Source organism: Rana temporaria, chromosome 9, assembly GCF_905171775.1.
Source record: "Rana temporaria chromosome 9, aRanTem1.1, whole genome shotgun sequence".
Taxonomy (NCBI): domain Eukaryota; kingdom Metazoa; phylum Chordata; class Amphibia; order Anura; family Ranidae; genus Rana; species Rana temporaria.
In genome coordinates, this window is record NC_053497.1 from 31704312 (window position 1) to 31726849 (window position 22538).

At 43.9% G+C, this 22538-nt stretch overlaps 1 protein-coding gene across 2 annotated transcripts in view; it reads left to right on the forward strand.

Annotated features, from left to right (window-relative positions):
- Positions 1 to 21533, forward strand: part of LOC120913256 (complement factor B-like) — an 81176-nt gene extending 59643 nt beyond the window's left edge. Inside the window, exons 13-18 of one of the 2 annotated variants that reach the window (XM_040323081.1) lie at positions 347 to 497; positions 2146 to 2225; positions 9873 to 9976; positions 18171 to 18303; positions 18419 to 18468; positions 20974 to 21533. In XM_040323081.1, coding sequence (XP_040179015.1) covers positions 347 to 497; positions 2146 to 2225; positions 9873 to 9976; positions 18171 to 18303; positions 18419 to 18468; positions 20974 to 21126 — 671 coding nt within the window. In that variant the 3' untranslated portion in view covers positions 21127 to 21533. Of the gene's footprint in view, positions 1 to 334; positions 498 to 2145; positions 2226 to 9872; positions 9977 to 18170; positions 18304 to 18418; positions 18469 to 20973 lie in introns of both variants that reach the window. The other variant, XM_040323080.1, reaches the window with a different exon arrangement.
- The last annotated feature ends 1005 nt before the right edge of the window (positions 21534 to 22538 follow it).

Here is a 22538-nt window from a genome sequence, read left to right on the forward strand (position 1 = left end):
GCACTTTTGAATGTTACTGTGTTTATGATGTACTTGGCTTTAAACAAACCAGTCAGAACAGTAATGTAGGAACTTCCGTTGATGACTTATTTTTGAGGTTACAAGCTCCAAGGCTACAATACTCAGTAAAATACAAGCAAAAAGAGCAACCATCTCTATATCAGGTGTTTCAGCTTCACTGCATGCATGTTCAATAAGCAGTGAATATAGGCAACAGATATTGGCCTTCAGAACCAGTACATTCACAAACAAGTCATCAGTGGTAGCTCCTACATTTCTATACCGATGGTGTTAATTCCGCTGAAAGAAGTCATATTCTTATTGGATGTTTCAGGTCCATCTGAAAGAGCAAAAGTTACACGGAAAGTAAAAAACATCCACCGCCATCCAAAATATGATCCCAACGGCAAAAAAGATAAGAATATTCCAAAATTCTTTGAATATGATTTGGCTCTTGTCGAATTGAGCCAAAAGGTTGATTTTTCTTCAACAGTCAGGTATAATTTTTTGTTTGTAGAGAATTCCCTGTAGTGTGTAACATGCAAATCTTTAAGTCTAAGACAATAACAACAATATGGTATACAAAATAAGGAAAAAATACTGATGCGCTGAAATCAACTTTTGCTGATAATATGTGTACAATATGTGCAGAATTGATACCAAATATACACACTCAGGAGGGTATCGATAAGAAACCACAATAAAAAACAAATAAATTGTGAGATGATCCATAAGTGCAAAAAACAACCTCAAGTGTAGCAAATGTCCAGTTCTGAGTAGTAGTACTTATAATACAAAAGGGTTCTACACCCACTTGCTATCACAGGCTGACGTGTTGTTGAGCTTTCAAACAAAACACAGGCAGACACCTTGAAACTTCAGATTAATAAGTGTGGACTGGTGCTTAATTGCTTCCAAATGGCCCAGCATATGAGGACGCCTTGCTGCTTCAGGGCGATATAACTCAAAAGGAAAGAGATATGGTGCAATACTGTGGATCACAGATTAAGCATGGACAACAGCAAAAAAAGCAGATGCACTCACGAATCCCCTCTTCAGATACAGCTATTGAACATAGCCTTACAAGCCGCTCAGTATAGTGATCTCCTCACACGGATGAGCATCCGTTGATCACGTCACTAGGCTCCTCCCCCACGCGTTACATCACTCGTCACGTGACTTAATTATGGCAAAGTGATGTAACGCCTGGGGGAAGAGCCTAGTGACGTGATCAACGGACGCTCATCCGTGTGAGGAGATCACTATACTGAGCGGCTTGTAAGGCTATGTTCAAAGGCTGTATCTGAAGAGGGGATTCGTGAGTGCATCTGCTTTTTTTGCTGTTCTTTTTTATTGTGGTTTCTTATTGATACCCTCCTGAGTGTGTATATTTGGTATCAATTCTGCATATATTGTACACATTATCAGCAAAAATTGATTTCAGCGCATCACTATTTTTTCCTTTTTTTGTATCATTCTGGTTTTGTACACCTGTGTGTATGCAGCGATATCATTTGGGTATTTTTGTTGTTTTTTTTCCTTTCAAATGTAATAGTTAGCGCTGTAGTACATTTCTCACAACAATATGGGATAGCAAGTGTGAAAATGCTTGTCATATGTATATATAAAAAAAAACAAATACCCTGTACCATGGAGAATATTTACATCAATGTGTTAAAGCGGGGTTCCAACCACAATTAGCATTTTTTAAATGTATGTCCTTTCATCATGCGTTTTTATAATATAAATCCGGTCACTTACTATTTTACAATCCGCCGCCGCTCCGCATACAGTAGTTATTCAAAAAAGATAGTTTATAAAACTATGTCCACACCGTTGTCATTTTGCTTGTGGGCATTGTGAAGATCTCCATTTTATTTCCTAGGGTCTCTGCAAAATTTTTTTGGGGGTTATAAGTAATTTTCTTGCAAATTATACTGATTTAAACTTGTTAACAAAAAATGCCAGAAAAAGCCTGGTCTTCAAGTGGAAAACTGTTATAGTAACTAAAAATTTGAACTTACTGAAAGTGTAAAATAAAAAGCAAGGGAAATTATTTTCTTACAATGTGCTGTAAAAAATTAATGGAAATATGCCAAAGAATATACACAATAAAAGCATATCAAAATGATTTTCTTTTTACAGGCCTATTTGTCTTCCATGTACAAGTGGAACATCCTGGGCAATAAAACAACGAGACAAGGCTGCGTCTTGCAAGGATCATGGTAAGTGTGCACAACCCCCGAAAGTGCCACTGAGTGAGATAGGTCTTCTGATGCTGGCCTCAACCTTCTCAAAACCCCCAACCTCTAGGACATACCCAGCTACACGAGCACTAGGTCTCACATAGGAATCGTAGACAGCAAACCTAGTGCTCAGCAATAATGCAATTTGGAAAAAACAGACAGTAGAACAATCAATAAAAGCAAGCTTTGTATATTGATGCCTATTAATGGTTAAACCGTGAATCAGGAGAGTGATAAGAAAAAAAGGCATTAAAGGACAGAGATGGTAGTGCATTTAACATACAGAGCAGTTAACAATACCACGTAGCCTAAAATTCTACCACCACACAGGTCAACTTAAACAGTAACACTGTCACCCTGAGTGTGACAATGAGCAGTAATAAAAATTCAGCTATGTCTAAACCCCCAGAGCTACACTGCTCAATGGCACAAGGGTGGCTATACTAGGCCTAAGGCAGGGTTGGCCCACCAGTGGCCCGCGGAGCCCTCTGATGTGGCCCGCGACCTCCTGCTCTGGAATGGCGGCTCTGGAATGGCGGGTTGGCAAGCCCAGATCGCAGGTTGCCGACCCGCCATACCGCAGCATCAGTGTTGTGAATGAAGCTGGTGGTAGAGGAAGAAATCGGCTGCGGAGCAGAGCCCCATAAGCTTATGCGTCCTCTACAGCGCTGGCTTTTGCCATAGGGCAAAGTTCAGCTAATCCGCAGGATAGACACAGGTGCACTACGCTGCATCCGCGGTGTGGGTAAACCGCAGCACATCAGTGTGAAATCAGTTTTAGGCCCTTTTCACACGATCAGCCCGACCAAATGGGACCCTCAATTCACCTCTATAGAGTGACAGATGTCCATTTACACCCATTTCCAATCCGAAAATCACAAGGGAATTCGTCCCCTTCCATCTGGGTGTTTCGGAGGGCCTGTAGAGTAGCCGTGACCTGTCATCCAGCCGCTCCGCTCATTGTGGCCCGCAACTGTTTACCAATTTGCTCTTCAAAAGGTTTGGCACCCCTGGCATAAGGCTTCCTGAAGGTTACCATACAGGCCTGAGCAACCCAAAGTAGGTAACAAGAGGTGGTATGTGAGTAGATGAAGTAAAACAGGGGAAGTCCTTAAGTTGTTTCTTCTGCCGGCTAATGTCGTGGCCCTTCGAAGTGTTGGTGCACTTTATGAGTTTGCAATGAGCCTGCATCCAGTTAGGGTTTTCTGGAGAACTGGTATAGTATTTAGCTCAGTTGTAAGATAGGCAAGACAAACAAAGATTGAATATAGTTTAATTCAAGTGTAAGGGGGGTTCAGGGAAACAGTATTATCTTAAACAAGGGTTCAGTATGAAGCCCAACTGCCTGCTGTGTGTACCTGGGCTAAGTGTATTTGTGGAAGGTACAGTGATTACCCGGTCACTGGATAATTCCGTTTTTGCCAAACAGTACTGATAGCGGGTTGACAACCCTCTCACCAGTCCTGCGAATAGCACTGTGGATGTTGATAAGCGGCCTCTTTGTCTCTCTTTCAAGAACCGTCCTGCAGCAGCTAAACAGATGTTTTTTTTCCTACATTGAATAATATTAATGGTTAGAAAAATAGAAATCAGGAAAAATGGTAAGGGGAGAAGAGGCAGAAGAAGGTAATTATGGTTCAGCAGGCTAAACTAAAGCTGGCCATACATTATACAATTTTCTTATTTAATTTACTTTAGATTTGCCTTCAACTATGTTGTACAAAGGCCTGCCTGACTGCATACAAGTTGAAAGTGTTTGACCCCATATTATATGTGTAGCGCTTGGCTACTTTCAGAGCCGTTGCTGCTGTAAATTTAGAGGGAGTTCAGAGAGTTAGTTGGCTCTGATCATGTTTATTTGTTTAAATGTAAGGGCCTCTGTTCTAGCTTTGGCTGTACTGTCTGTTTTTACTGTCGTTGTCTGGGGGGCCTCACACCCCAGGCCGACAGGTGGCAGCAGTAGGGTCAGGGTCATGTGGATATTTCTCCCCGGCAGTCAATCAGGAGGGTTGGTCGCCTCGCTGTACATGCTGGGGAGGGGTATTTTAACGGCAGACGCCATTGGCCGGGGTTCGTCTTGCCGCCCTCCACCTGGGCAGTCGTCCCACCACCCCGTGTGTGGCCCTCCTGGCCGGGTGTGTGTGTGTTCAGTTGTTCCTGGCTCTGGGACCACGTTGGCCCGGAGAACAACTAATCTACCTTGTAGGCCCAGTAGGTTGACTGGGTCTGCGGTTTGAAGAGTGGTCCTGTGCTGTCCGTCCCGTGGTAGGAAGCTGACGGATGAAGAACCTGTCTGGGGGAATACTGAGCACGAGGCTGGTATCTCAGGAGAGGCCTACTTGCTTCATCAAAGGACACTTTGTTTCTGACAGGCTGAATGATGGTTGCCTGTCAGTTTCTGACATAACCAAAGCTGTTTTGAAGGAGATCCGGGTGTTGAATCCAGTTGGGAAGGATTTTGGACCGAAACTATCTTCACCTTTAGGAGGGTCTGTGGCAGGGACTTCACCCTAGAGTTTTCGAGTGACACTCTGGCTGCTAGGCTGATGAGAGAGGCCTATCCAGATGCACTATACCCACTCTGGCTAGAGTGGCGACGAAAGTTGTCATTGGAAGCAGGACTGTTTCCGGAACCAGTTACACCTGAATCTGTTACTTTCCATTTCTTCTATCCCTTCACATTCCACTATTCCTACCAGTTTTTTTTTACCCCATTGGGTAATAAAAGCACAGAAAAGACATCTACAGTGTGGACATTGACTTTATTACAGCTCTCATCCAGTACCCTAGACGGCGGAGATACAGAGGTAACGTGCCACCCAAAACAAACCAGCAGCTCCTTCGGGGGTAGTGCTACATATGGTTTTGGTAAATCTAAAGCAAATTGCACAAGAGAATTGTATAATGTATGGCCAGCCCAAGGGTTTATAAAGGGTTAAATAGTAACGTCAGTATTTGTCAGGTTGTTTTTACTGCTTGCCGACCATACATAGTACATATACGGCGGCAAGGCAGCTCTCCTATGCAGGATCACGTACCTAGTACGTGTTCCGTGCCGGGCTAGGGAGCGTGCCATTTCCAGCCCCCCCGCTGTACAGCGATTGGCTGCAACACGATCCAATCAGCAGGTGCCGGCACCCATAGATCAGCTCCGGACATTACCGAAGAGAATCCTGTGTAGGTAAACAAACACATGGCTCTATTCTGACAGCAGCAATGTGTTGTTTTCTTTCTTCCTGCAAAGTACATTGCTTAGTAAAAAACGGCACACACAGTAAAACATGTTGGCCACCCCTTGATCGCCCTAGATGTTGAGCCCTTCCCTGCTAGTGTCATTAGTACAGTGACAGTGTATATTTTTAGCACTGATGACTGTATTGGTTTCACTGGTTCCCAAAAAAGTGACAAAAGTGTCAGTTAGATGTCCGATTTGTCTCAGTCCCGCTATAAGTTGCTGAAAAAATAATTCCATAAATATATCCCATCCCAGTTTTTGGACGCTATAACTTTTGCACAAACAATCAATATACACTCATTGGGATTATTTATACAAAAAATGTAGCGGAATACGTTTTGGCCTGAATCTCTGAAGAAATTCGATTTTTTTTACATATTTTATTGTATGCGTTTTATAGCAGAAAGTAAAAAAAATATTGTGGGGGAAAAAAAAGGACATATGACATGGATACAGCATCAAACAACCGCGCAATTTTCATTTAAAGTATTATATCGCAGAAAATGGTCTGGTCATGAAGGGTAAAATCTTTTGGAGGTCAAGTGATTACCAACTGGACCCCCCTTCATGACCAGACCATTTTTTTGCAATACGGCACTGCATTATTTTAACTGACAATGGCACGGGCATACGACGCTGTACATAAATGACATTTTTCCCACACAAATAGTGCTTTCTTTTGGTGGTATTTGATCACCACTGCATTTATTTTTTGTGTGCTATACCCAAAAAAAAGACAGACAATTTTGAAAAAAAAAGATTTTTTACTTTCTGCTATAAAACATATCCAATAAATAAAAAATATAATATAGTATAAAAATATAAAATCTTCATGAATTTAGGCCAATATGTATTCTGCTACCAAAAAAATCCCAATAAGTGTATATTGATTGGTTTGCACAAAGGTTATAGCATCTGCAAACCATGGGATGTACTGTATACAGGAAATGTTATTTAATTTTTTTTCGCTATTAATGGTGGCGATCAGTGCCTTATGGTGGGACTGCATTATTGCGGCGGACATTCTGACACTTTTGACAATTTTTGGGAATCAGTAATAGTAATACAGTGATCAGTGCTAAAGTTATGCACTGTCACTGTACTAATGACACTGGGAGGAAAGGCGTTGAACATCTAGGGCAATCAAAGGGTGAACTGTGTGCCTACCCAGTGTTTGTGTTTACTATGTGTGCTGCTTTTACTAGGGGGAAGAGATGGATTTTAGTCCCTGCTTTGCAGGAACACCAAATCCAGACACCCCCCACCAATCAGAACATAACTCTGCCTTGTTTACATAAACAGAGCTCTGTTCTGAGTCTCTGCCAGAGGAATAATCACAGCAGATAGGTGGATAGGGGGCAGATGAAAGGAACAGAGTAAATAAAAAAGTAACAATAGTGATATTTTGTATCTCTCTATCTTGCCTATGAACAGTGATTATAAAAAGAGTGTCAAGAGGTCTGTTTTTTTAACAGCAGTGGCTATAGTAGCTCCTGTATTTACACACAACTCCAGGCTGTCATTTTGACAGCTGTGAATTGCTGCCAGGTGCAGGATGTGATACTTTGATTACGTTCTTTGGGGTGTGTGCAGCACCCCCACAACTAGTTACGTTATTAGCTACTATTTGTGCAGCGATGTTCTAAAAAGCTATAACTTCCATAACATTTGAAAAGATCTGGATTAGAAAATGTTTATCTCATACCTATGAACTCTTAAGCTGGCCATACATTATACAATCTTCTAGTTCAATTTCCTTTAGATTTACCTTCAACTACGTAGTGTAAGCAGGGCCGGCCTTAGGTGTTCAGGCGCCCTGTGCGAGCTAAACCATTGGCGCCCCCCCCATCTTCACCCCTCGCCCCCTGGTCACCTAAACATACACAAAGAGGAAAAAAATATTTGCAATATTTTTAACAGTTTGCACCTCTTTACATTACACAGCACCCTGCACCCCTTTACATTACGCATCCCCCTGCACCTTTGGACCCCTTTACATTACATAGCACCCTGCACCTCTGGACCCCTTTACATCACACAGCACCCTGCATCACTGGACCCCTTGACATTACACAGCACCCTGCATCACTGGACCCCTTTACATTACACAGCCCCCTCAGTGAAAACTCCTCCCATTCAGTACTTCAGATCAGCGTGCGGCAGCACATGCACAGAAGGTCCCCTCCCCCTCTGTACATATAAACAGAGAGGAGGGGGAGGCGGCTTCACTCGGCTGTGCCTGTGTGACATCAGGTGTTCTGTGAGAAGTGCCGAACACCGATAATCAGGACAGCTCAGCCGCGGCCGTTAGAGGAGGGGGATGGATGGTGCAGCGATGTCACCCCGCTACCCCCCCACCCCTTTGTATTGCGGTATCTGCCTGTGCCTGGAGTCTCTCTGCAGCTCTTATTTGCTACGGTGCTGCCTAAAGTCACGGAGTGACGGCGGCGCTGTCACCGCTTAAGTCACGGAAGGGGGCGCGCCCCCGAGTGTGGGGCACCCCCACTTAGTACGGCTCTGGCCGCATGGCGCCCCTGTTGCCCATGGCGCCCTGTGCAGCCGCACATCTCGCACACCCCAAAGGCCGGCCCTGAGTGTAAGGGCCTGCCTGATTCCATACAAATTGAAAGTGTTTAGGTTTGACCTCATATTATATGGTTTTGGTAAATCTAAAGGAAAATAGAACAACAAAATTGTATAGTGTATGGCCAGCCTAAGTAGCACATTTTGAAGGTAGCAATTATTGTTTTTTCTGTTTGTTAGCCTGAACAGGGCTGCTAATAAATCTAATTGTGCCAGGTGGTAACTAGCTTGGCTAATTGCTAGTCTTTGATCCACTGATTTCTGTCTTAAGTCTGAGTTTAATTTGTGGTCTCTCTCTTCTGTCAATAGGTGGCACTGTTGCCTTTGGCATTAGGATGATGGATTACTGTGAATATAGGTGATGGATAAATAAGTTGTCTCAGCCAATCAGCAGGAGTTTCTTTTGGCCGCTGTGCATGCTGGGATAGGCTATTTATTCGGGAGGAGTCAAGTGATAGGGGTTCTTCCCGCCCAAGGCTGTGACCTAGGTGGGTGTGTGTGTCAAACAGCTCCTGGTTGCTGGGCCTGAAGCCTATCAAAGAATTCAAAGGGCCGTAAAGGAGGAGCAGCAGAGGTTAAGCCCGAAGCCTGTGGTGGAACCACGTGTATTAGAGGCTCAGCCCGAGGGGAGCCGGTTCATTGCCAGAGATAAAGGAGAAGCAGTTGACGGAGGGACGACCACTACTGTTACCCAAGACAAGTTTGGCAGGGGTGAAGTTCTGAAGGCGTACTAGGGCAGATGCTTCACTAGCCAGGGATGGTGAAGCAAGTGGGAAAGCTTCAGTGGAGGCATCCAGGAATACAGCGGCTAGCTGTAAGTTAAGCCTGAAGGACTACGGCGGGTAGCTGTAAGTAAAGCTTGAAGGAGTACGGCGGGTAGCTGTAAGTAAAGCTTGAAGGAGTACGGCGGGTAGCTGTAAGTAAAGCTTGAAGGAGTACGGCGGGTAGCTGTAAGTAAAGCTTGAAGGAGTACGGCGGGTAGCTGTAAGTAAAGCTTGAAGGAGTACGGCGGGTAGCTGTAAGTAAAGCTTGAAGGAGTACGGCGGGTAGCTGTACGTAAAGCTTGAAGGAGTACGGCGGGTAGCTGTAAGTAAAGCTTGAAGGAGTACGGCGGGTAGCTGTAAGTAAAGCTTGAAGGAGTACGGCGGGTAGCTGTAAGTAAAGCTTGAAGGAGTACGGCGGGTAGCTGTAAGTAAAGCTTGAAGGAGTACGGCGGGTAGCTGTAAGTAAAGCTTGAAGGAGTACGGCGGGTAGCTGTAAGTAAAGCTTGAAGATAAGTACAGCGGTTAGCTGTGGGTGAAGCTCGAGGGATCCAGCAGGTAGCTGAGAGTCCAAGAAGTCTAGTGAGAGACGGTGCGCTAAGCTTAAGGATCTACAGGGGGATACTGTGAGAGAATTGTTGCCATAGGAGACAGCAGTTGCTACAAAATACAGATTCAGCTTAAAGGCCCTTTATCTGTATTGCTGTCTTCCTAGTTCTATTTTTGGTCTGTACAGTTTTCCCTAATTGCTATTACATTTGCCTATGGGTGTCCTGTGCCCTAACCCTCTCTCCCACCGTTTCTTTCCACCTTGCACCACACCCACTGTGCCTAGTAACCTGCACCCTGAAGAGGGATGTCCGTTCTCCCTGGCTCTGGGGGGTCACCATCAGGCCCTTGGAAGTCGGGGAGACCGCTACTTGTTAATTGTATTTATGAATTACATTAGTACATTTGGACCTCAAAGTTTTGGCTTTAGATGCACTAAAGTGTTATCCTGTTAAAAAAACATACAAACGGTTGTATTTTTTTTTTTTTCTCTCACAGAAAACTTTCTACTGTCTAAAGATCTGGTGAAAGCGTTATTTATTTCAGAGAAAAGTAAAAATAATTTGGAGCAGATGACTGTCCACATTAAGCAAGGAAACTCGGTAAGGAGGACTGTAATCTGTAATCCTGATGTCTAGATCAGTGTTTTTTTGATATGCTTGCGTTTTAGGTTTTTGTCAGTGTTCTTTTGTTGTTCTTCCATAAAAAATGTATTTCAGAAAATACAGCATTTTTGCTTGCACATGATTGGATTATGTAAGTCAGCAGAGCTTCTGCTTATTTACTAAACTCTGGCGCAACTGCACTTTTCAAAGTGCACAGTATATTTGCCTTTAGTAAATCAACCTCTATGTCATGGGTGCTCAACCTGTGGCCCTCCAGCTGTTGCAAAACTCCAAGTCCCATCAAGCCTCTGCCTTTGGGAGTCATGTTTGTAACTATCAGCCTTGCAGTGCCTCATGGGACATGGAGTATCGCAACAGCTGGAGGACCACAGGTTTAGCACCCATGCTCTATGTAATACATGGTCCTAGCTAAAATTTCCAATCACATTGGGGTAGATTCAGTAACATTTACACTTTTTTTACGTAGGCGCAGGGCACCGTTTTTGCCCTGCGCCCCCGCAAATTTACTGCGCTACCCGCGATTCACGGAGCAGCAGCTCCGTAAATTGCGTGTGCGCTCTTTGAAATTGCCCGGCGTAAGGGCGCCTAATGTAAATGATCCCGTAGGGGGCGGGAATCATTTAAATTAGGCACGTTCCCGCGCCCTGATCGTAGAGCGCATGCTCCGTCGGGAAACTTTCCCGACGTGCATTGCGGCAAATGACGTCGCAAGGACGTCATTTGCTTCAAAGTGAACGTGAATGGCGTCCAGCGCCATTCACGAATCACTTACGCAAACAACGTAAAATTTAAATTTCACGACGCGGGAACGACGGGTATCCTTAGCATTGGCTGCCCCTACTATTAGCAGGAGCAGCCTTACGCTAAACACGCCGTACGCAAACGACGTAAACTGCGTACGCAGGGCTCGCGTAACGTTGTGAATCGGCGTTAGTATGCAATTTGCATACTATACGCTGAGCACAACGGGAACGCCACCTAGCGGCCATCGCAAGAATGCAGCCTAAGATATGCGGGCATAAGAGCCTTATGCCACGCATATCTTAGGCTGCAGTCGGCGTAACAAGGTTCCTGAATCAGGAGCATTCGTTACGCTGGGGCAAGTAAGCAATTGCGCTACGTAACTATGGTTACGCAGGCGCAATTGCTCTTTGAATCTGGCCCATTGTGTCCAGACAGACTTTGGGGTTGATTTACTAAAACTGGAGAGTGCAAAATCTGGTGCAGCTCTGCAGAGAACCCAATCAGCTTCGAGGTTTTATTGTCAAAGCTTAATTAAGCAAGCTGAAGTTAGAAGCTGATTGGCTACCATGCACAGCTGCACCAGGTTTTGCACTCTCCAGTTTTAGTAAATCAGCCCATTTACCCTGCATACTCATAGGTAGAGCCAAAGAAGATAATACCATGCGTGTACATGTACTGTGAGCTTTACTCTTTACAGTCGGCATCTCATGACAGCACCACTGGATTACGTGAAAAATGTCAGCCTTCCTATTAGGTCTAAGGTCTCATTCACACGAGGCGGATCGGTTGCCACGGAGTCCGCCAGCTCAGAGGGAGATCTCTCCACTGATCTCCGCTGAGCTGGCGGATGACAGGTCCCTCTCTGCTCACTGAGCAGGGAGGGGCTTGTCTAGCGCCGCTAATTCCTATGGAGAGATCGGCAGAAAACAGACAGCATGTTCGTTTTCATCAGATCTCACCTGATGATCTGCCAGGACTGATGGTGAACGTATCGCCATATGTCTGTTTTAAGCGGATCGGATGTCAGCGGACATGGTCACCGCTGACATCCGTCGCTCCATGTACTTACATGGAGCGCCCGTTCAGGTCCACCGAAAAAACTGACAGGTGGACCTGAACGGTCTGCCCGTGTGAAAGGGGCCTTAAGAGAGGAGGCACAACCCTTCTCCTTCACACAATGCAATGACCTATCGCCATACTTGATCATTATTGACTAAGCACATGCAAACACTAACTTTCAGAACTAACAAAGTTTGGGCCTGTGTCAATGACTATGGACTTATGTCATTGGTATCAGTTTGATATGAGTTTAATGCCGTGTACACACGGTCGGAATTTCCGAAAAAGTCAGATGGGAGCTTTTCATCTGACTTTTTACATCGGAATTTCCGACAGACTTAGATAGAGAGCAGGTACTCTATTTTTCAGGCGTAAAAAATTCCTATCGGAAAATCTGCTCGTCTGTATGGAATTAAGTCAACGCATGCTCGGAAGAATTGAACTTAATTTTTCTCGGCTCGTCGTAGTGTTGTACATCATTGCGTTCTTGACGGTCCGAATTTGGTGTGACTGTGTGTATGCAAGACATCTTTAGCTAGATTCAGAGAGACTTAGGCTGGCGTATCAGTAGATACACCGACCTAAGTCTGAATTTGCGTCTGCGGCTCAGATACGAGCGGCGTAAGTGTCTTACACCATCGTATCCTAAAGTGTAATTTTTAGGCTGACCGCTAGGTGGCACTTCCATTGCGGTCAGCGTAGAATATGTAAATGAGTAAATACGCCTATTCACGAACGTACGCCTGGCCGACGCAGTACAGATACGCCGTTTATGTAACGCATTATGAGGCGTAAAGTTATTCCATCAAATAGCTAGAATAGTAATGTTAAGTATGGTCGCCGTTCCTGCGTCGAAATTTGAAAATTTTACGTCGTTTGCGTAAGTCGTCCGTGAATAGGGTTTTACGTCATTTACGTCCACGTCGAAATCAATAGGACTGTGTGGCGTACTTTGCCCTAATGCACACTGGGATATGTAGGCAGACGGCGCATGCGCCGTTCGTAAAATACGTCAATCACGTCAGGTCAAGCTCCATTAACATAAAACACGCCCCCTCAGCCTACTTTGAATTAGGCGCCCTTACGCCCGCTCGCTTTAGGCCACGCCATCGTAACTTAGCAGGCAAGTACTTTGTGAATCATGTACTTGCCTCGCTAACTTACGGTGGCGTAGTGTAAACACGATACACTACGCGGCCGCAAAGTTAGGGCGCTCTACTTGAATCTAGCTACCTGAGCGGAATTCTGTTGGAAAAAACATCCGAGTTTATTCCAACAGAAAAAACGGTCATGTGTACAGGGCATAAGATGCTTCTGACGCTGATAGCGTGAGGAGAAAAAAAGTTGATTACCGGCTTGTGTAAACAGGGCATCGATCCCGAACACTGACAGCCACTGCTGCTAAGCAGTGCCTACCAGTTACCATCAGTACTGCTAAGCAGTGCCACCTATCAGTGCTGCCAATCAGTGCCTGCCAGTGCCACCTATCAGTGCTGCCTATCAGTGTCAACTACCAGTGCCTATCAGTGATACACCTCTCAGTGCCGCCTATTAGTGCCCTTAGTGCTGCCTATAGTGCCACCTATCAGTGCCCGTCAGTCCAGTCTTATCAGTGCCCCCTCATCAGGAGAAAAATTACCTGTTTGCAAAATGTTATAACAAACTATGAAGACCTTTTTTTTTTTTTTTAGCAAAAAATAAAAACCCCAATGGTTATTAAATATCAAACACATTCACTGCTCCAGGTTTAGACAGCCAATAATTTCACCTCCCTCGCCAGATGAAGGGTGCTGGCTCAGTATGCAGATCCATGGAAAAAGAACAATTGTCCGGATGGCTGCACTCCAAAAGTAAATGCCTTTATTAAACGATAGTCCTTACAAACATTGGATAAAAATCAAACGTGTTTCATGCCACTAGTACAGGTGCTTAATCATAGCTGGCTGGCTATGATTAAGCACCTGTACTAGTGACATGAAACACGTTTGATTTTTATCCAATTTTTGTAAGGACTATCGTTTAATAAAGGCATTTAATTTTGGAGCGTGGCCATCCGGACAATTGTTCTTTTTCCATGGTTATTAAATATCACCAAAAGAAAGCTCTTTCTTGTGTCTTACCGCCTAGTCTGTCCAGTCTGTATACCAAGAAAATTCTGGCCATGGATAAGGTAGGCCTTGTTTTCAAAATCAAAGAAAACTTGTATTTTTGTGCAACAGAGGTACATTGGTACATGATGGGAGCTGGATTTTAGAAAAAAATAGGGAACTTAGGGCCAGATCCACAAATATCCTGCGTAACTTAAATCTGCCGATTTAAGTTACACCGCCGCAAAATTTCTACCTAAGTGCCCGATCCACAAAGCACTTACCTTGAAATTTGCGGCGGTGTAACTTAAATGTGTCCGGCGCAAGGCGTGCCGAATCTAATGGGGCGAGTCCCATTTAAATTAGGCGCGCCCCCCTTGCGCCGGACGTACTGCGCATGCTCCGTCGGGTAACTTACCCGACGTGCATTGCGCTAACAGACGTCGCTCCGACGTCATTTGCTTAGACGTTAACGTAAATGGCGTCCAGCGCCATTCACGGACGTCTTACGCAAACGACGTAGAGTTTAAAATTTCGACGCGGGAACGACGGCCATACTTAATAGGGCTTAGTCAAATAGGACTTAGCCCTATTTTTACACGGCGTAACTCGACGTAAACGACGTAGATTTATCGCGACGGGCTCGTCGGAACGTTCGTGGATCGCCGTAAGTGTTCATTTGCATATTCTAGGCCGGCCGCAATGGCCTCGCCACCTAACGGCCGGCCTAGAATTGCATCCTTAAGATCCGACAGTGTAATTCAATTACACATGTCGGATCTTCTGCCTATCTATGGTAAACTGATTCTGTGGATCAGTTCCATAGATAGAAACAGGGATACGACGGCGTATCAGTAGATACGCCGGCGTATCCCTTTTGTGGATAACCCCGTAAGCCTTTAAATGAGGATCTGATATAGATATCAATAGGCCCCCCCCCCCACACACAAAAATACAACAGTCTGGGGTCCCCCTTCGGATCTACATTTCAGTGCTCAACCCAATGCAAGAAACAAGAAAAGCAAAAGCCCCCATGCTTAGTGTTGAGCAGAATACGCCATATTCGATTTCGCGATATATCTCGAATATATAGTCGAATATTCGAGATATATTCGCTAAATTTGAATATTCGTGATATTTTATCGAAATGAAATGATTGCGAATTTTCGCTATTGCGAATGCGAAAATAATTGCGAATTTTAGATAACTGCGGTAGGAGCACTCTGATTGGCTCAGAATATTCGTGATATTTTATCGAAATTTCGCAAAATGCGAATGCGATATTGATGGCGAAATTTCGACAACAGCGCTAGGAGCACTCTGATTGGCTCAGAATATTCGTGATATTTTACAATACAAAATAATTGCGAATATTCGGCAAATGCGGAAGGAGCACTCTGATAGGCTCAGAATATTCTTGATATTTTACAATACAAAATAATTGCGAATATTCGGCAAATGCGGAAGGAGCACTCTGATTGGCTCAGAATATTCTTGATATTTTACAATACAAAATAATTGCGAATATTCGGCAAATGCGGAAGGAGCACTCTGATTGGCTCAGAATATTCTTGATATTTTACAATACAAAATAATTGCGAATATTCGGCAAATGCGGAAGGAGCACACTGATTGGCTCAGAATATTCTTGATATTTTACAATAGAAAATAAAAAGTGTTTTGCATTGGTGGTGATTCTTTACTCTATCCATCTGTCACAGCCGTTTGTCAATCAAACACCTTGAAGATTGAACACACGTTCATGCTGCATGCTTTGGACTTTTTTTCACTTCACATATCAAAGACATTTTTATGAAAGATTATTTTTCTATTATTGGGACTATATTTCTTTATATATTTGTTTCACTGTGTATTTCACAAGTTATTTGCGCTTGCTTATTTTATAATTTGCCCACATGTCTTGTCACTAGACATATTTTTTATTCTTGTAGAGCGACTCCATTTTCTGTCTTGTATTAATTTATGTTGTATAACATTTTTGAGTTGCTGCTGTATTCTCCCCTTTTTTTAAGGTATGCGCAATTTTTTCCTTCTTCCAAAAAAAAATAATATCAAACATACAAATATTCATAACATACACATACACAAAGCCCCCCCCTTTTGCATCAGAGACAATCAGAGTTCTCCTACCACAGTTATCGAAAATTCGCAATCATTTTCGCATTCGCATTAGCGAAAATTTGCAATTTTTTTTTTTTTATATTCGGCAACATAAAAGGATCGCCTCAGCTTAGCTACTCGGCCCAGGGTCTCTAATCATACCAGCAATGCTTTTAGACGTCGATAGGATGTGATCTGTTTTAAAAATAAAATTGAAAAAATGCGAATATTCGGAATTGCGAATATTCACCGCGAAATTCGAAATATATCGCGAATACTCGAATATGCCATATTCGAGCCGAATATTCGCAATACGAATATTCGTGAGCAACACTACCCATGCTCTCAACAACCCATACCATAATGCAGGGACCCCCCGACAAAGCACCTTGTCTTCATGTTGATGCAGACAAGTGCCTCTTTCCCACAACCCTGGCATAGAGGTTGTGGTAGTCTGTGGACTGGGGGCTTATTGTAATGTTGAATCCCCTTTATTAATAAGGGGTGCCAGATATTGACCCCCCCCCCCCCATGTGGGGCAGTTATTATTAAAATTTATTTTTGACCCCTTCAGGCCCTTTAAAGCAGTTGCAAACCCTTATGTTACATTTTTACCTACAGGTAAGCCTATAATAAGGCTTACCTGTAGGTAAAATGAATATCTCCTAAACCTGTACGGCTTAGGAGATATTCACTGTGCATGCAGCCGCTGACATGAGCGGTGCATGCGCTGTGAAGGTCTGGCAGATCGTGCCGGACATTGCCGGAAAGAAGACTCCCATGCGCATATGGCTCTGGCCACTCACATTGCGAACCCGGAAGACATGCTGAGGGGAGAATGTCAGCTCCTTCAGTGGAGACCGGGATCAGATGCCGACGCCTCGTTCTAAGGTAAGTATTTCATTATGCCTTTGCTTTACAGTTTATTTTATTTTTATTTATTTTTTGTGGGTATACAACCGCTTTAAGAGTGCTAAGAACCGTGAGGCAGAGGTGCGGGTTATATGACCGCTGTAATTGCCTGTCACAGCGGTCACATGATTGTTAGAACTCCTGATCGCAAGTATGCATCGGGTGCCTAACGATGCCCCATCAGCTACCATGCTGGGAGCATGTGGGGAGCATGCTCTCAGCATTGTAAGTTGTTTACACAGTGCCACATGTATGTGACCACTCGACGTTAAGGCCCACCCGCCGACAGACCGCACATATGTGTATGGCCGGCGTGCAAAGGTTAAAGGAGGCTTCTAGACTCTAATAAGTCCCCTTGTCTGCACACCCATAGGGCCAGATCCACGTACAGCGGGCGCAACTTAATTTTTGGGATTTAAGTTACACCGCCGCAAAATCTCTACCTAAGTGCCCGATCCACAAAGCACTTACCTAGAAATTTTCGGCTGTGTAACTTAAATCTGTCCGGCGCAAGGCGTGCCCAATCTAATGGGGCGAGTCCCATTTAAATTAGGCGCGCTCCCGCGCCGGACGTACTGCGCATGCTCCCGACGCGATTTTCCCGACATGCTTTGCGCGAAGTTACGTTACGCCGAGTTTTGTGAATCGCGCCGGGTAAAAAAAGTTGCGGCGGGAAAAAAATATGTTTTAAAAAAATTTGACAGCGTCGCGGGAAAGAAGAGTCTACTTTTACAAGGTGTAAACAGTTTACACTTTGTAAAAGCAGCCCTAATTTTGCGACGGCAAGCTAATACTTACGGAGAAAAAACGAAGCGTAAAAGCTTCGTGGATCTCCGTAAGTGCTAATTTGCATACCCGACGCTGGATTTCGACGAGAAATGCCCCCAGCGGCGGCTGCGGTACTGCATCCTAAGATCCGACAGTGTAAGTCCCTTACACATGTCGGATCTTCTGCCTATCTATGAGAAACTGATTCTGTGGATCAGTTCCATAGATAGAAACAGGGATACGACGGCGTATCAGTAGATACGTCGGCGTATCCCTTTTGTGGATCTGGCCCTTAATTCCCTGTGAAGCCAAGATTCAGTTCTGCCAACTGACCATTTTGTTTGGCTGATTGCTGAACTTCTGAACAGACAAAATTCAGTCTGAACTTTCAGCTCATTCCTAGTACTCACAAAGACAGTCAGTCTTTCCTCTCTGATTTTCCCTCATTCTGTTCTAATCAGCTCATTTCTCATTTACAGAGACTAGGTTGCCTTAAAGATGCAGAGAAAGTGGAAGAATTTAAAGATGTGGTAGATATCAAAGATGCTGTAACTGACAATTTCCTGTGCACCGGAGGAATAGATCCTTCAGTGGATCCCCAGACCTGCAAAGGTAATCTATAACATTGCTAGGCCAATTTTTTTGTCATGCTTGCATATCTACCCAAGAGTCTGTCAAGACAGTACAAGGGAGTTGCCATTGCTGACTTGGTTTTAATCTCTTGCAGGAGATTCTGGTGGTCCTCTTATTATACAACATGGAAAGCGTTACATCCAGGTACAGTAAATCCATCTTTTAATTATGACAGGTGGATTGCCAGCATAGTTTTGTAATATGTTTTGCTTTAACTTGCCTCACTTTCCAGCAATCATTATGCATTGCCCATGTGTTTTGGTATTTTTAATTTTTATGCCTGCAAAATAACTTTTCTTCCCCTGTGATTTTCCTTTAATTGTTCACATTACAAAGTAGTGCAAGCTTCATACCATTCTCCTTTCCTTTTCTCTTCCATTCCCCTTATTCTCGCCCTTCCTTTTGCTTTGGAGGAGCACTGTCAGAGATCCTTTCCCTTTCCCCTTTCCTTTCCCTTTCCTTCTGCTTCCCTTTCCTTTCTCTTTCCATACTCATACTTTACTGTTCTCCTTTTCTTTTCTCTTCCATTTCCCTTTTTCTTGCCCCCCCCCCCCCTGCTTTGGAGGAGCACTGTTATTGATGAGATCCTTTCCTTTACCTTTCCCCTTTCCTTTCATTCCCTTCTGCTCCCTTTTCCTTTCCCTTTCCATACTTTACTGTTCTTCTTTCCTTTTTCTCTTCCATTTCCCTTTTTCTTGCCCTCCCCCTTGCTTTGGAGGAGCACGGTCAGAGATCAGATCCTATCCTTTTTTTCCTTTTTCCTTTTCCTCTCCCTTTCCTTTTCCCTATGCTCCCTTTTCCTTTCCCTTTCTCCCTGCTCCCTTTTACTTTCCCTTTTCCTCTGCTCCCTTTTACCTTTCCCTATCCATACTTTACTGTTCTCCTTTTCTTTTCTCTTCCATTTCCCTCTTTGCTTTGGAGGAGCACTGTCAGAGATGAGATCCTATCCGTTCCTTTGTCTTTTCCTATCCCTTTCCTTTTCCCTCTGCTCCCTTTTCCTTTCTGTTTCCTTTTGCCTCTGCTCTCTTTTCCTTTCCCTTTGCCTCTGCTCTCTTTTCCTTTCCCTTTGCCTCTGCTCTCTTTTCCTTTCCCTTTGCCTCTGCTCTCTTTTCCTTTCCCTTTGCCTCTACTCTCTTTTCCTTTCCATTTGCCTCTACTCTCTTTTCCTTTCCCTTTGCCTCTGCTCTCTTTTCCTTTCCCTTTGCCTCTGCTCTCTTTTCCTTTGCCTCTACTCTCTTTTCCTTTCACTTTGCCTCTACTCTCTTTTCCTTTCCCTTTGCCTCTGCTCTCTTTTCATTTGCCTCTACTCTCTTTTCCTTTCACTTTGCCTCTACTCTCTTTTCCTTTCCCTTTGCCTCTGCTCTCTTTTCCTTTCCCTTTGCCTCTGCTCTCTTTTCCTTTCCCTTTGCCTCTGCTTTCTTTTCCTTTCCCTTTGCCTCTACTCTCTTTTCCTTTCCATTTGCCTCTGCTCTCTTTTCATTTCCCTTTGCCTCTGCTCCCTGCTCCTTTCCCTTTGCCTCTGCTCTCTTTTCCTTTCCCTTTGCCTCTGCGCTCTTTTCCTTTCCCTTTGCCTCTGCTCTCTTTTCCTTTCCCTTTGCCTCTGCTTTCTTTTCCTTTCCCTTTGCCTCTACTCTCTTTTCCTTTCCATTTGCCTCTGCTCTCTTTTCATTTCCCTTTGCCTCTGCTCCCTGCTCCTTTCCCTTTGCCTCTACTCTCTTTTCCTTTCCATTTGCCTCTGCTCTCTTTTCATTTCCCTTTGCCTCTGCTCCCTGCTCCTTTCCCTTTGCCTCTGCTCTCTTTTCCTTTCCCTTTGCCTCTGCTCCCTTTTCCTTTCCCTTTCCTTTTCCCTCTGCTCCCTTTTCCTTTTTTTTTTTTTTAAACAATTATCAGAAATGCTTTTCCTTCTTCGTTTATTGGAGATCTATGTACTAATTGAAAAAAAAAAGAGTAGAAGCCGGTTATATTTCCTAATAGCAATCCCAACTCTAACCCTTGATCTAGTCGGCAAAGGTTACTTAAAAAAAAATGTCCGTGTGCAGACAGGGGATTAATTGCTGCCTCTGTAGCAGCAGGAGCCCCTTTCTTCTGCATAATCCCTGGTAATAACAAGCTTTCAAAGAGACGGCCCACTTACCAGTATAGACAGGGGCTCATGGCCAAGCAGGTGGACAGTATTGGCCATTGGCACTTTGCAAAATACAATTTTTACTTACAATTTTGAAGCCAGTGCCTGGAAACATGTTCATCAAAACATTTCACAATGGGAGTTGTATTTATTGGAATTGCACTAGTGGTTCAGTGCCTAGGAGGGTAGCACAGAGAAATCAAAATTTGCATATATTTTCCTGATGTTGGTCACTCTCCTGGCCACCCTGTGGCTAAATTCACCACAAAGAGTTGGATAAAGGGGTATGTAAGTCAAAAAATGTACTAAACTGCAGTTCAGAAAAACCCCAAATTATCTCTGTTTTTTGTTTGTTTGTACAATTGTGAATACAAAGCAGACAGCCTTTTGCCTTCAAGACCAATCGAGCACTCATTTTTTAATAAAATTATCACATGATACAAGAGGGCAGAGCAGAAGGATATCTAGTTCAAGGTATTTTGCAATAACTTTTTGAAACCTTTTCCTCTTTTCTGCTTCTACAGGTCGGAGTAATAAGTTGGGGAACAGTGAACAGCTGCAAAGGTTATAAAAGGGAACGAGTCCCTGCAACTTCCCGGGACTTCCATGCTTCCGTTATTCCTGGGATGGCTTGGATAGAAGAAATTATAAAAGATGAACTTATATACCTGAAGTGAATGTTCCACACCTTGTGGGCATAGAAGAATGAATAAGACTCAGTGTTGATTGTGTGACAACTTACCGATATTTCTGAGAAGAATGATATTTCAGCTTTGGACATTGGCCACCATCTTCTTAATGCTCTTGGGGACTCTGGCATTTACTCTGTACTTATGCTTCTCTCATGAAGAGCTCTCACTCTCTTTGTTGGATCTTTGCATCACTCTACATTATCCAGAGCATCAGGATGAGCTAGAATCCATAATAGCATTAGAGGGAGGAGAAAATAAGAAGCCAATGGGTAAAATTACTAGAATTTAGTCATAATTGATATAAATCTTTTGGAAGGGCTTCCCCTAAAATAGACCTATACATTCCTAAATACATCTCTCTGAATTATGGTTAAAAAGGGTATAGCAAGCTCTGAAATGCTTATTTTTCTTAAAGTCCTTGTACTTTGGCAGCCAGCTGGTCACATGATCAATGCTGCGGCACTGGTCATGGTCACCCGATTTCTGCTTAAGGTTGATCTATCTAAAAGTTTATCTAGAGCAGTGGTTCTCAACCTTTCTAGTGCCGTGACTCCTTGATACAATTTCCCCAAGTTATGGGGACCCCTAACAGTAAAATGATTTTGTAGCGTGGGTTGTCAGCACCCAAGGCAAGGCAAGTAATTTGCGCCCCTAACCTACAGACATTTAGCGCTTCCCGAGTCCCTTCCACTTGTACATTATTAAAACCCCTTATGGTACATTTTAGGATGTACCACTTTTTCTCTTTGTTCTCCTTTCTTTCCCTTTTACCTTTCTCTATCCTAAAAAAAAATGTCCCCCCATCTCTCTCACTAGCCGTATTTTTTGTTCTCTTATTCTTTCCCTCCCTTTCTTTGTTCCTCCCCCTCTTTTTTTCTCCCTTCCATGTATTCTCTATTTTTACTCCTTGGTGGGGGGTGGGGGGGATTTGGGATCAGTGGCAGTGCAGGTGGGGAGTTGGGATCAGTGGCAGTGCTTGGGGAGGAGTTCTGATCAGCCAACTTAGGTGCTCTTGATCAAGGTCATTTGCTGATCTGAGAACTGTTTGGTGACCCCTGGCAAATCATAATTTGACCCCCGAGGGGGTCCCGACCCCCAGGTTGAGAACCACTGATCTAGAGCAAGGCAGGCAATGGCTACCATTTTGTCAACAGAAGATTCCAAAACTAAGTGACCAGTTATGTGGCATGCACTGAATTAAGACTGGAGTGGTAAGTAATTCAGCCCTTATATTACTCCTTATTTGTCCATCTAAACAAGACAATTACCATAGGTTTATATCTCACAATAGGTTCAGTTTAATGCCGCGTACACACAATCAGGCTTTTGCCCGGCCAAATCACATCGAAAAAATAGAGAACATGTTCTATATCTAAGAGTTAAGGCTACCAAAAACA